This window comes from Cebus imitator, unplaced genomic scaffold, assembly GCF_001604975.1.
Source record: "Cebus imitator isolate Cc_AM_T3 unplaced genomic scaffold, Cebus_imitator-1.0 Scaffold169, whole genome shotgun sequence".
In the NCBI taxonomy this organism is placed as follows: domain Eukaryota; kingdom Metazoa; phylum Chordata; class Mammalia; order Primates; family Cebidae; genus Cebus; species Cebus imitator.
Window position 1 is genome coordinate 1,668,286 of NW_016107484.1, and position 12,866 is coordinate 1,681,151.

At 42.9% G+C, this 12,866-nt stretch overlaps 1 protein-coding gene across 1 annotated transcript in view; it reads left to right on the top strand.

The window, feature by feature from the left end:
- The first annotated feature begins 3,431 nt into the window (after positions 1-3,431).
- The window catches only part of DENR (density regulated re-initiation and release factor), a 14,845-nt gene continuing 5,410 nt past the window's right edge, over positions 3,432-12,866 (top strand). The window contains 5 exon segments of the mRNA XM_017544243.2: positions 3,432-3,528; positions 4,464-4,624; positions 4,626-4,706; positions 5,451-5,565; positions 12,348-12,367. Of these exon segments, the coding sequence (XP_017399732.1) occupies positions 3,432-3,528; positions 4,464-4,624; positions 4,626-4,706; positions 5,451-5,565; positions 12,348-12,367 (474 nt within the window).

Sequence of the window (12,866 nt, forward strand, 5' to 3'; positions counted from 1 at the left end):
AAAAAAAAAAAAAAGTCTATACACATAGAGAATCATATTGATATATATGCATACATAAGCAATCAGGAATGTGGCGATGAATTTCCAAATGACTGGGAAACTAGTCAATATCAACAGAGAATTAATTGCAGCTCCTCTAGATGCAATCATTTGCATTTCTACGGAAAAGAAGTGTTTGCATTACTATCAGTTTTCTACAACTTTTAAAATTGTAAAATGGGGCGAGGTGTGGTTGCTCTCACCTATAATCCCAACATTTTGGGAGGCTGAGGCGGGCAGATCACCTGAGTCAGGAGTTTGATACTAGTCTGGCCAACACAATAAAACTCCATCTCTACTAACTAAAAATACAAAAATTAGCCAGGTGTGGTGGTGCATGACTGTAATCCCAGCTACTCAGCAGGCTGAGGCAGAAGAATTGCTTGAACCCAAGAGGTGGAGGTTGCAGTGAACCGAGATGGTGCCACTGCACTCCGGCCTGAGCAACAGAGTGAGACTCCATCTCGCAAAAAAAAAAATTTTGTAAAATAGCTAAAAGACAGTGAAAGATGGAGATGGCACTAAGGGATGTGCTAGAAGGACAGCCAGTACCCTTTTTTGCCTATTTCAAAATCTTTCGCAGTGCTTCCTGATGAAAGGGATGCCCTTCTCAGGAACTTCTACCTATGGCTCCTTGACAAGACTCTGCCCTTTTGTTGCAAGGGAAGCTGGGAAATTGAACATCTTCAGCTGGACACACTGCGTCAAGTAAAATGGAATTCTGTTAGTAAGAAAATTGGCCTCACTACATACCCACTTGATGTGTTAAGGGTGCTAGATTATTTAATAATTTTTAGCACATGTGATTATGAGTCTTCCTGTAGTGCACATCTGTTGTTTTCGATATCTTAGCATCACTCTCTTTTCTGGTAACAGTATCTCAATTTTCTTCTGGCACATATCCTCTCACCAGTCTCCAAACTCAGGTCCAAGGACGGACACTTGACTCAGGGCTTGATTAGTCAGGTTGGTTAATTTAGGAATGGATATAACTCAAGCCAGGCTAATCAGATTCAACTTGGATTTTCATTGCACCAAAACTGTAACTTACACTAGAAAATAATAGTACGTCTGAAAGATATTTAATCAATCTACTTGGTGCACAAGTGGATCCCTGTATCCTTTGCAATAATTCCACTGCCTCTCCCAAGAGTCCGTGACCACTGGGATGTTTCTTTTTTTCATACATCATTCCTGCTTTTAGTACCTGAGAGCTGAAAGACTGTGGAGTGCGATAGGAAATGCAAGGTTTGCATCTAGAGGAGCTGCAATCTGGATTTAAATGCCACTTGTGTCAGGTAGAGTCCACCCAGAAAACAGAACCCCATCCCAGTATGTAAAACAAAGAATTTAAGGCAGGGAATTGGTTGCACAAGAATGGAACTGTTGAAAAGCTAAACAGGTGGTGAGACAATGCAGAGATTAGCAACAGCAGGAAGCCATCACCACCCCTAGGCTAGAGACTAGATCCCGGGAATGTGCTATGTTTTAGGAGTCCAGGGACGGTGATCCTCTAACAATTCAGAGGGAGACCTAGTTACTGCCAGAAATGCCGATCGAGGGGTGAGGAGGGGTAGATGGCAAGAAGGCCAGCTGCCATGGCTGCCTCCCATTGGCTGATCATAGCTAGAAGCTAGGAACAAGGAAGCTTGAAGCAGCAGTCTACAGAGGTCAGCAACCTTGCCATACAAAGTAGGGCAGGAAAAGCTTGACGAGTGAAACTGAAGACATTGGTCTATTACGCAGGACTGACCACCCATCCATATTTCATCACATCCAAGATGTCATTGTTAGTTAGATGCACCATAATTTGTGCATTATTAAGAGAATTGCTGCCAACTAGAATAGGACACCATGCTAAGATTCTATCCATTGCAATGCAACAACAAAGAGATGTTGATGGCTGGCACGGTGGCTCACGCCTATAATCCCAGCACTTTGGGAGACCCAGGCGCGTGGATCACCTGAGGTCAGGAGTTTGAGACCAGCCTGATCAACATGGAGAAACCCAGTCTCCACCAAAAATTCAAAATTAGCCAGGTGTGGTGGTGCACGCCTTTAATCCCAGCTACTCAGGAGGCTGAGGCAGGAGAATCACTTGAACCCAGGAGGTGCAGTTTGGGGTGAGCTGAAAGTGTGCTATTGTACTCCATCCTGGGCGACAAGAGCGAAACTCCATCTCAATTAAAAGAGAGAGAGAGAGATGTTGAAATGTGAAAAATATGCACCTTAAGGTCAATAAAACTATTTGCTGTGTGATCTTAAGCACATGTGAACCTAATTCATGTCCCCCTTTGAGCCTTGATTTCAACATCTGGAAATTAGGGACAGTTATGCCTACTTCACAGGGTTTTTATTTTGTTTTTGTTTCTTTCTGAGACAAGGTCTCATTCTGTTGTCCAGGCTGGAGTGCAGTGGCACCATCATAGCTCATTGTAGCCTTGACCTCCTGGACTCAAGTGATCCTCCCACCTCAGCCTCCTGAGTAGCTGGGTCCACAGGTGTGCACCACCACACTCAGGTATTTCTCTTTCTTTCTTTCTTCCCTTTCTTTGTTTTCTTTCTTTCTTTTCCCTCCCCTCCGTCCCTCCCTCCCTTCCTTTTCTGTTTTTGTAGAGTTAGGTTCTCCCTATGTTGCCCAGGCTGGTCTCAGACTTCTGGACTGAAACAATCCCACCTTGCCTCCCAAAGTGCTGGGAATACAGACATGAGCCACAGCACCTGGCCCTTCACAGGGGTTTTGTAAGGATTAAGTCAGCTAGTATGTCTAAGACTGTTAACCTTAGTGAGAATGGGAACTTTATCTCTTTGGCTCACTGTAGTATTCCTGGTGCCTAGCACAGTGCCTGGTACAGAGTAAGAACCCAAGGAAATTCTGGGAGATGAATTCAGCTGGACTCTTTTCCTCCAAATGAGCATGGTTTCTGGCATATAGTGGGGAATGGGTGTCAATACATGCAAGCTACTATTATGATAATCAAACATTCTTTGGTGGAGACAAGATCTTTTCTTCTTTCACTAGTGTAGTGTTGACTCTCCTGCAAGGGCGGATTTCCTCTTTTATTTAAGAAAGATGTCAGGAGGAGGCCACATTTGTGAATCTCTGGTGGAAGAAATTGTACCACATGGTTTAGTGCACACACAGATAAGTTGTAAACAGAAAATGAAAGTGGTAGTAGTAACAGTGGTGAATGAAGTTGGCGGGGAAGGAGGGAAATAAATAAAATGGATGTGAGTGAAGAATTAAGCAAAATAGAAAAGAACAATTATTTGCCATCTATAGGGCATTTTTGGGTCATCATTCCCCTAACCCTCACATCCCTGCAAGTGTTGTAGTGTTATTCTCGTTTCACAAGTGGGACTCAGGCTGAATATGAAGAGATTTTCTCAAGATGAAACAAGACACACGGTATGTGGTTAAGTCTACCAGGTTTCAGTCTCCTGAGAAAGCCCGAGATGAGCTCCAATTTAGAACACATATAAGGACAGGTAAACATAGAAGGTAATAACAATTATCGTTAGGGGGTGAGACTGTGGGCAATTAAAAATACATAGACAGGATTCATTCGGTCTTTTCAAGAGTTTCCCTGGGCAGGGCACGCCTGTAATCCCAGCACTTTGTGAGGTTGAGGCAGGAGGAGCACTTGAGTCCAGGAGTTCAAGACCAGCTTGGGCAGCATAGGGAGACCTTCCCCCATCTCTACAAAAAATTTAAAAATTAGCTGTAGTCCCAACTACTTGGGAGGTCGAGACTGCAGTAAGCCGTGATTGTGCAACTGCACTCCATCCGGCCTGAGTGACAGACTGAGACCCTGTCAAAAAAGAAGAAAGAAGATAGGAGGAAAGAGGAAAGGAAAAGGAAAAAGAAAAGGAAAAGGAAAAGCAAAGTGGAAAGGAGAGTGAGTTTCTCGGCCAGGCGTGGTGACTCGTGCCTGTAATCCCAGCACTTTGGGAGGCCAAGGCGGGCGGCTCACCTTAGGTCGGGAGTTCGAGATCAGCCTGACCAACATGGAGAAACTCCATCTCTACTAAAAATGTAAAATTAGCCAGGCATGGTGGCACATGTTTGTAATCTCAGCTAGTTGGGAAGCTGAGGCAGGAGAATCGCTTGAACGCGGGAGGCTGAGGTTGCGGTGAGCCGAGACCGCGCCATTGCACTCCAGCCTAGGCAACAAGAGCGAAACTCCGCCTGAAAAAAAAAAAAAAGCAACCAAACGTTCTATTTGGCTGGAATCTCCCCGCAGAGGAGTGACTTATGTAGTAGCTGGAGGTTAGTCAGGACTCCAGGATGCACTGCAGACACCTGGGCGATGATCCTCGGGCTTATTAATAGGGAGTCATTTCTGACTCAGGTGCACTCTCTTGCGTTTTCAAGTCGCCTTCCCCTCCGCGCGCCCATCTCGAGGATTCATCTTCTCCAACAGGTGAGGAGCACCGCCTGCCGGCGACCCGCCTCTCAGCCGCTCGGCCACGCCCCGTCTTCCGGCTTCTCGCGACATCCGCCCAGCGGCGGCCTGAATCTCGCGATAAAGACTCATTGTCTCGCGGGAGCTCGGCTGGCGGACGGGCTCTCGGGCGGCCCTGGCTAGGGGAGGCGAGTTGCATGTGTCGCTTCAGCTGGCGATAGCGGCGGGAGCGGAGCCGGCGGGGCCTGTGCGACCGCCTGGGTAACGACCCCAAGTGCTTCTCCAGCTTCTGAGAAGCTCGTAGAGAGAATGGGGGAAGCTGAGATGCTGCCTGGCGGAAGGGGGCCGGGCCGGGCGTCTCCACACCTCCACCCACAGGGGCCCCTTCTGGCGTTCCCGGGGTCGCCTCTTCGCCTCGGACCTGGTCGCTCTTGTCCCCTCAGTGCTCTTTCATTCTGTCCCCGTTTTCTCTCCCCATCCTCTTTAGGGTCTGCTAGCCCGCCCCCTTCCATGCCCTTTTCTGACTCCCCAGGCCCCTCCCGTGGCGTTTAGCTGCCCCCACACCCTACACTCTGGGCTCCTCCGGTGACCCAACCCTGGTTCCTAGGAGCTTCCAGCCTCTCTCCATTCGGCACCTTTGTAACCTCCTCTCTTACTGCAGTTTCCATCCCTCCCAGATCACCCTCAGACCTTTTTGCTCCGTGTCTGCCGAGGGTAGCCACCCCTTCTTTCCTTCCCCATTGCTTCCTCTTTTTCACTAGTGAGCCCCTCTGCCCCGTCCTTCATGGTCCCATTTGCTGCTTGCTTCCCTGTAGACCTGTGAACCGAGGAGATGTTGTGCCTAGGATTGCTCATATTTTATGAATTGAATGCAGCTTGTACCCCCAACTCGGCAACAGAATTGAAACAGCTTTGGGATGAGGGGGATTTCTATTGAGAGGAATACTGCTCCTCTGGGGTCTTGATTCTAAAATAGTGAACGTGTGTTGTTTTCCTTGCTTACAGATTTGTGAAATGGCTGCTGACATTTCTGAATCCAGCGGGGCTGATTGCAAAGGAGACCCAAGGAACAGTGCCAAGTTAGATGCCGATTACCCACTTCGAGTCCTTTATTGTGGAGGCAAGTGTTGGTAGCCACAAAATGACTTAACTATATTTTTATGCATCATGATACTATTTTGACATTTGGTCGTATTAAGCTTTTTTCTCCATCTGTGTTTTTCATTTGGTGAATTTGTACTGGGGGCGAGGAGTCCTGGGAAGGAGGAGGCATGAATTAACAGTTTCTCAACCTGAGTGATTTGTGTCTGGCTACTGTGTCTGAAGAAGCTTATAGTCCATTTGGAATGGAGATGTGTAGTTAGGTTAGTTCAAAGGTCCTGAAGGTGTGTGCTAGTCTGGCTATCGAAGGAGGGCTTCTTGGCAAATCCTGAGTTAAGGATGACAAGGACTGGATGAGAAAGTGGGGAAGGGCGTTCCAGACAAAGTGAATGACCATGTAAGAAAAAGCTCGATGGTTGTCTGTGGAGAAGCGAGTAGCTTTGAGTTTGGTGTACGGTATAGAGAGGGTGCCAGTTAAGGAGTGGGAGAAGGTGAGGTTGGAGTGTTGGGTGGTAGGACAGTCAGGAAAGTCTTCTTAGTTTGAATGAGGATATATGTATTAGGTTTAATCAAGATCTTTTTCACTTTTTTGTGTTTTTCTTCATTTTCAATGTAGGAAAATTTTTGAATTGTAAATGCTGTATTTATTTGCATTTTGGAAAATTTCGGAAAAATTTGAAGATACAGGACAGTAAAACGGCACAAGTAAATATTTTTTCAGTAAATGTTTCTCAGAACTTACTGTGTGCCTAGTGATGTTTTAGATGCTGGGGCCTGAATAGTGCATAAGTTGGAAAGATCCTTGTTCATGTGGACCTTATGTTCTGTGACTGGAGTAGAGACCTCATCTGACATTTAAGTACCATGGAAAGAGAAATGGTGTCATTGAGTTCAAAAATTGTAACAACTCATTATGTATTGAGTATCTTTGATAGTGAAATTAACTTAGCACACAATACCTCAGCAAGAGAGTAGGCAGTGGAACTTTTTGTAAGGCTCATTGAGTTTTGTTATGATATTGGTCTTACTTGGTTATATTCTTTGTCTTTGGAGTTACAGAACAGGGCTTTCATTCTGATTCCAGCACTTACCAGGTATGTGACCCTGGGCTGGTTACTTGATTTCTCTATTCAAGTAACTTTCCCAGGGTCCTTTTCTAAGGTCTGTAAAATGAAGATAATGATTACATCTTAAGTCAGATGAGTTGTATAAAGCTCCTGGTACAGCAACTGTGAGAATTTAGTTCATGAAATGCTATTATTATTATTAGAAAAATATACTACTTTGGTTTCTTCATCTTTGTATGGCAGATGCGGTAGATAGCTATTGTACCCTATTTCATCTAATTTAAGAGTTCATGTTTTATAAGGTGTACTATTATTTTAGTTTCCACTAAGAAAAAATGATACCACTTAAATAGACATGACATAATTATGAGATGTATCTTTGTAAATTAACCAGGTGTAGTGGCAAGTGCCTATAGTTCTAGCTACTTGGAGGCTGTAGTGGGAGGATCACTTAAGCCCAGGAGTTCGAGGCTGTGTGAGTTATGATCACATCACTGCATTACAGCCTGGGTGACAAAGCGAGACGGTCTCTTTAACAAAAAAAAAAAGAAAGAAAAAGTTGAAGTTTAGAGGCTTAATTTTTATTTTATTTTATGTTTTTGAGATGGGGCCTTACTCTGTCACCCAGGATGGAGTGCAGTGGCATGCTCTCGGCTCACTGCAACCTCTGCCTCCCGGGTTCAAGGGATTCTCCTGCCTCAGCCTCCCAAGTAGCTGGGACTACAGGTGTGCACCACCATGCTCAGCTAATTTTTGTATTTTTGTTGTTGTTGTTGTTGAAAGAAACAAGGAGAAAGAAAAAGGGGGAGAGAGAACAGGATTCCTGCTTTATTGCCTAGGCTGGAATGCAATCTTAAAAAGGTATTAAAAACCTCTTTTATGCCAATAATTGTACTTAACAACAGAGACAGGAAGGAATAAGGGAAGAAAATAACATGGCCAGGCGCAGTGGCTCAAGCCTGTAATCCCAGCACTTTGGAAGGCCGAGGCGGGTGGATCACGAGGTCAAGAGATCGAGACCATCCTGGTCAACATGGTGAAACCCCGTCTATACTAAAAATACAAAAAATTAGCTGGGCATGGTGGCGCGTGCCTGTAATCCCAGCTACTCAGGAGGCTGAGGCAGGAGAATTGCCTGAACCCAGGAGGCGGAGGTTGCGGTGAGCCGAGATCGCGCCATTGCACTCCAGCCTGGGTAACAAGAGTGAAACTCTGTCTCAAAAAAAAAAAAAAAAGAAAATAACAAACAGCCAACCAATATTTCATTTAAGTCTGTGAGATGCTGTGTAAATACTGAAGAGTAATTTACTTCCAATTATGTAGTCACTTTCAGAATAGGTGTAATATGATACTGAGAAAAATGTATGTTCTGTAGACCTGGGGTGGAGAATTCTATAAATATTCCCTGAGTTTACTTATTCCAGGTCTAAATTCAAATCATAGATGTCCCTATTAATTTTCTATCTGATTGATCCATCGAATATTAACAATGTGATGTCAAAATCTCCCGCTATTATTGTGTGGGAGTCCAAATCTCTTTTTAAGTCAATAAGAACTTGTCTTATGTATGTGGGTACTCCTATATTGGGTACGTATATATTTATGATCATTAACTCCTGTTGTTGCCTGATCCTTTTACCATTATATGTCCTTCTTTGTTTCTTTTGGTCTTTGTTACTATTAAGGTCTATTTTGTGGGAGACAAAAGTTACAACTCCTGTTTTTTTGTTTTTTGTTTTTGCTCTCCATTTAATTGGTAAATCTTCCTCCATCCCTTTGAGTCTTTGTGTGTCCTTGTGAGTTAGATCTGGATACAACGTACCAATAGATTTTAACTTTTTATTCCATTTGCCTGTGTCTTTTACTGGGACATTGAATGCATTTAAATTTAGGATTAATATTAATATTTGTGAGTTCAATATTATAATTTAATGCTAGCTGGCTATTTTGCCCATTAGTTGATGTAAATTCTTCATTATGGAGATACTCTTTACGTTTTGGTAAATTTTGGTGATGACTGATACCGGTTGTTCCTTTCTGTTTGTAGTGCTTCTTTCAGAAGGTCTTGTAAAGCAGGCCTGGTGGTGATGAAATCTCTGAGTGCTTGGTTTGTTAGTGACAAATTTTATTTTTCCTTCATTTATGAAGCTTAGTTTGGCTGGATATGAGATTCTGGGTTGAAAATTCTTTTCTTTGAGGATATTGAATATTGACCCCCACTCTCTTCTAGATTGTAGGGTTTCTGCTGAGAGGTCTTCAGGAGCCTATCTGTAAGTCTGATAGGCTTCCCTTTATGAGTAACCTGACCTTTCTCTCTAGCTGCCCTCAGAATTTTCTCCTTTATTTCAACCCTAGTGAATCTAGCGATTATGTGTCTTGGAGTTGTTCTACTTGAGGAATATCTTTGTGGTGTTCTCTGAATTACTTGGAGTTGAGTATTGTCCTGCTTTACTAGGTTAGGAAAGTTTTCCTGAATAATATCCTGAAGAATATTTTCCAACTTGGATTCATTCTCTTCATGACATTCAGGTACACCTATCAGTCGTAAGTTAGGTCTTTTCACATAGTCCCATATTTCTTGGAGACTTTGCTCATTCCTTTTTACTCTTTCTTCTTGAATCTTGTCTTCTCGTTTCATTTCATTAAGTAGGTCTTCGACCTCTGATATCCTTTCTTCTGCTTGATCAATTCGACTGTTAAAACCTGTGCATACTTCGCGAAGTTCTCATATTGTATTCTTCAGTTCCATTAATTCACTTATTTTCGTTTCTAAATTGTCTATTCTCATTAGCATTTCGTCAAACCTTTTTTCCAAGTTCTTAGTTTCTTTACATTGGGTTAGAACATGTTCTTTTAGCTCACAAAAGTTCCTTATTATCCACCTTCTAAAGCCTAAATCTGTTAATGGAATGCACTCGTTCTCCATCAGGCCTTGTTCCCTTGTTGATGAGGAACTGTGATCCCCTGTAGAAGGAGAGGCATTCTGATTCTGGGTATTCTCAACCTTTTTACGCTGGTTTCTTCCCATCTTTATGAGTTTATCCACCTGTTGTCTTTGTGATTGCCAACTTTCAAATTAGGTCTCTGAGTGGACATCCAACTTGTTGATTCCCAGCGCCAAAATCTGAGCAACCCACTGCGCTGGCTAAAATAGCGGCATTAAGATTCGTGGTGCTTTTCTGCCCAGGAACTTCCGGTCTGGCTTCCCTCTTGAATCCCTTTTTCAATCAGGTAAATGGGCTACTCTGCCTTCCCGGAGCTCCAAACGTCGATCAAAAGGGGTATTCTGCATCGAGAACCGCCGCACTGAAGCGCTGGCGAAACTGCCACGTCGGCCGCAAGAGTCGCACTGGCGACCTGTGGGGCCCCTCTGCTGGGACTCTTCTAGTCCATGGGCAACAAAAATTCTTCTGCAAGTGTGGCATCCTCTCTTTCTGTGCGCTTTCTCTGGGAGCTATAATCCTGAGCTGCTAGTAATTGGCCATCTTGGATCTCTCTACCTAATTTTTGTGTTTTTAGTAGAGACAGGGTTTCACCATGTTGGCCAGGATGGTCTCAATCTCTTGATCTGGTGATCCACCTGCTTCGACCTCCCAAAGTGCTGGGATTACAGACGTGAGCCACTGTGAGGCCAGTTTTTTTTTTTTTTTTTGGACAGTGTTTCACTCTTGTTGCCCAGGCTAGAGAGCAATGGTGCGATCTCGGCTCACTGCAGCCTCTGCCTCCCAGGTTCAAATGATTATCCCCCTGCCTCAGCCTTCTGAATAGCTGGGATTACAGGCATGTACCATCAGTCATGCCTGGCTAATTTTGTATTTTTAGTAGAAATGGGGTTTCTCCATGTTGGTCAGGCTGGCCTTGAACTCCTGACCTTGGGTGATCCGCCCGCTTCAGCCTCCCAAAGTGCTGGGATTACAGACATGAGCCACTGTACCCAGCCTTAACCTATAATTATATAGTTATATTCTGAAAGTATGGCTAAACAGCTGTGCCTAGTATTTGAACTTGAACAGTGAGGAATAAAGGGCTGTAGCTAACCAGGGAGATCTTTGGTGGAAAGAACCCTGAACTATAATAGACTAGACTGGACAGAACAACCAGATTCCAGTTTTCTTCTGCCACATACCACCTTCTTCACTAGATGAACTATTTAACTTTTTTAGTGCCCCATCTATAAAACAGTGATTGTGTGGTAGCATGGTAGAACGTTAGTAGGATAAGGTGAAGGTAGATCATTTTCAGCTGTCTGGTGACGCTAAGTTGCTTGTTTACTTTGTGTAATCTCAGTTAGTGGTTAACAGCGCGTCAGAAAGAGGCAGGTTAAAATTCTGTTATCCAGATGTAAGTGGTTACACACCTAAGCCTCATTTTCAGCATCTGAAAATAGATACGGTACTTCTTATCTTACAAGGTTGTGACAGTTAAACATAGTAACGGATAGAAGGCATAGCAAAGCATTTGACACATACTAAGTGCCCAGTGTGTGGTAACTGCTGTGATTACCTGGTATACCACCTTCCTCTCCCTTAGAAATCTCAGGATATTGGACACATTGAACTACTCCATTCTAAACCTTAAAAATAAAAACAAAATAAGCAGTTGACCCAGTATTAGAATTACAGTTAAAACTTGGAAGCCATTTCATTTCTTCTAGTTCATTATAGCCCGTACAGGCTCTGACACCAAATGACAAGATTGAACCAAGGTTCCTTCTAGCTTTACACTTTCATGATCTTAAGTAGCATGACGTGAAAAAGCCTTGGCAACATAGTGAGATTCTGTCTCTACAAAAATATAAAAAACTTAGCTGGACATAGTGGCTCACACTTGTAGTCCTAGCTACTTGGGTGGCTGAAGCAGGAGGATTACTTGAGCTGAGGTGTTTGAGGCTGCAGTGAGTCATAGACACACTCCAGCCTGGATGATAGAGTAAGACCCTGACTCTTAAAAAACAACAACAAAAAACGAAAAATATATTGTAAAAAGATGATAGTAAAAGTGCTACTGTTTATAAATGTGTTCGTATGAATAAAAAGTAGTGGCTGTTTTGACAAAACTATCAAAAGAAATAACCAGGCCAGGCACAGAGGCTCACGCCTGTGATCCCAGCACTCTGGGAAGCTAAGGTAGCTGGATCGCTTAAACCCAGGAGTTTGAGACCAGCCTGGGCAGCATGGTGATACCTTGTCTCTACAAAAAATAAAAAAATTAGCTGGGCATGGTGGTGTGCACCTATAGTCCTGGTTTCTTGGGAGGCTGAGGTGGGAGGATTACTTGAGCCCCAGGGGGTGGAGGCTACAGTGAGCCATGATTTCACCACTGCACCTCAGCCTGGGCAACAGAGCAAGACCGTATCTCAAAAAAAAGGAAAGAAAGAACCAGTTTTCTTCAAACTCTGTTGTATGGGGAATTGTTTCTGTCTTAGCATAATTGTTGACCCACTGAAATGGTCATGGTAAGACCTCATTATATACAAAATAGCATAATTTGATGTTCCATCAACTGATGGAGACACTCTTTACATGAAAAAAATCAAGATAGTATCATCTCAAATAACCATGTGCCTCTTACCTCAAAAACACTGAAGAGTAGCATTTGAAAAGTGATACAGAAAACTTATAGGACAAATGTAAAAATGAAGCATTTTCTCAAATATAAAAGTAACGGTAAGTCTTATGTATGTGTGTACATATAGGTTTAACATTTCAAATCTGTTTTCTTCTTATTTCCTCAGTCTGTTCATTACCAACAGAGGTAAGTCTTTTAACTTTTTTTTCACCTTACGTATTTGAAATTATTCTTAATTTTAAAGCTACCTTGAGAACTTTATTTTTTTATTTTTCATTTTTGGTCATTTGATAGTAAAGCTTTAACCTTTTATAGAGAACTTTGGTTTAGGATAATTTTATAGTCTTATAAACTCTTTCCTAAATTTAGACCTTGAATCATACATGTGCATCTTTTGCACATGGCTGTGCAGTTTGGATTTTTGCATGGAACTTAATGAGTAGTCAGCCAATAAAATAAGAGTAACCTTAATGTCAAAATCTACACGAATGAGCAGAGGAAAGAAAGAGCAATAAAAATTATATGTAAGACTTTCTAAGTCAGGCTCCATGAGCAAGTCATGAAAATGAGACACTTATGTGCTGAAAGCAAGAAATGGAGGAAGAAATAAATTGCTACTGTGAAGAGGTACCTAATCCTTTTTAATTTTTTTTTTTTTTTTTTTTTTTTGAGACGGAGTTTCACT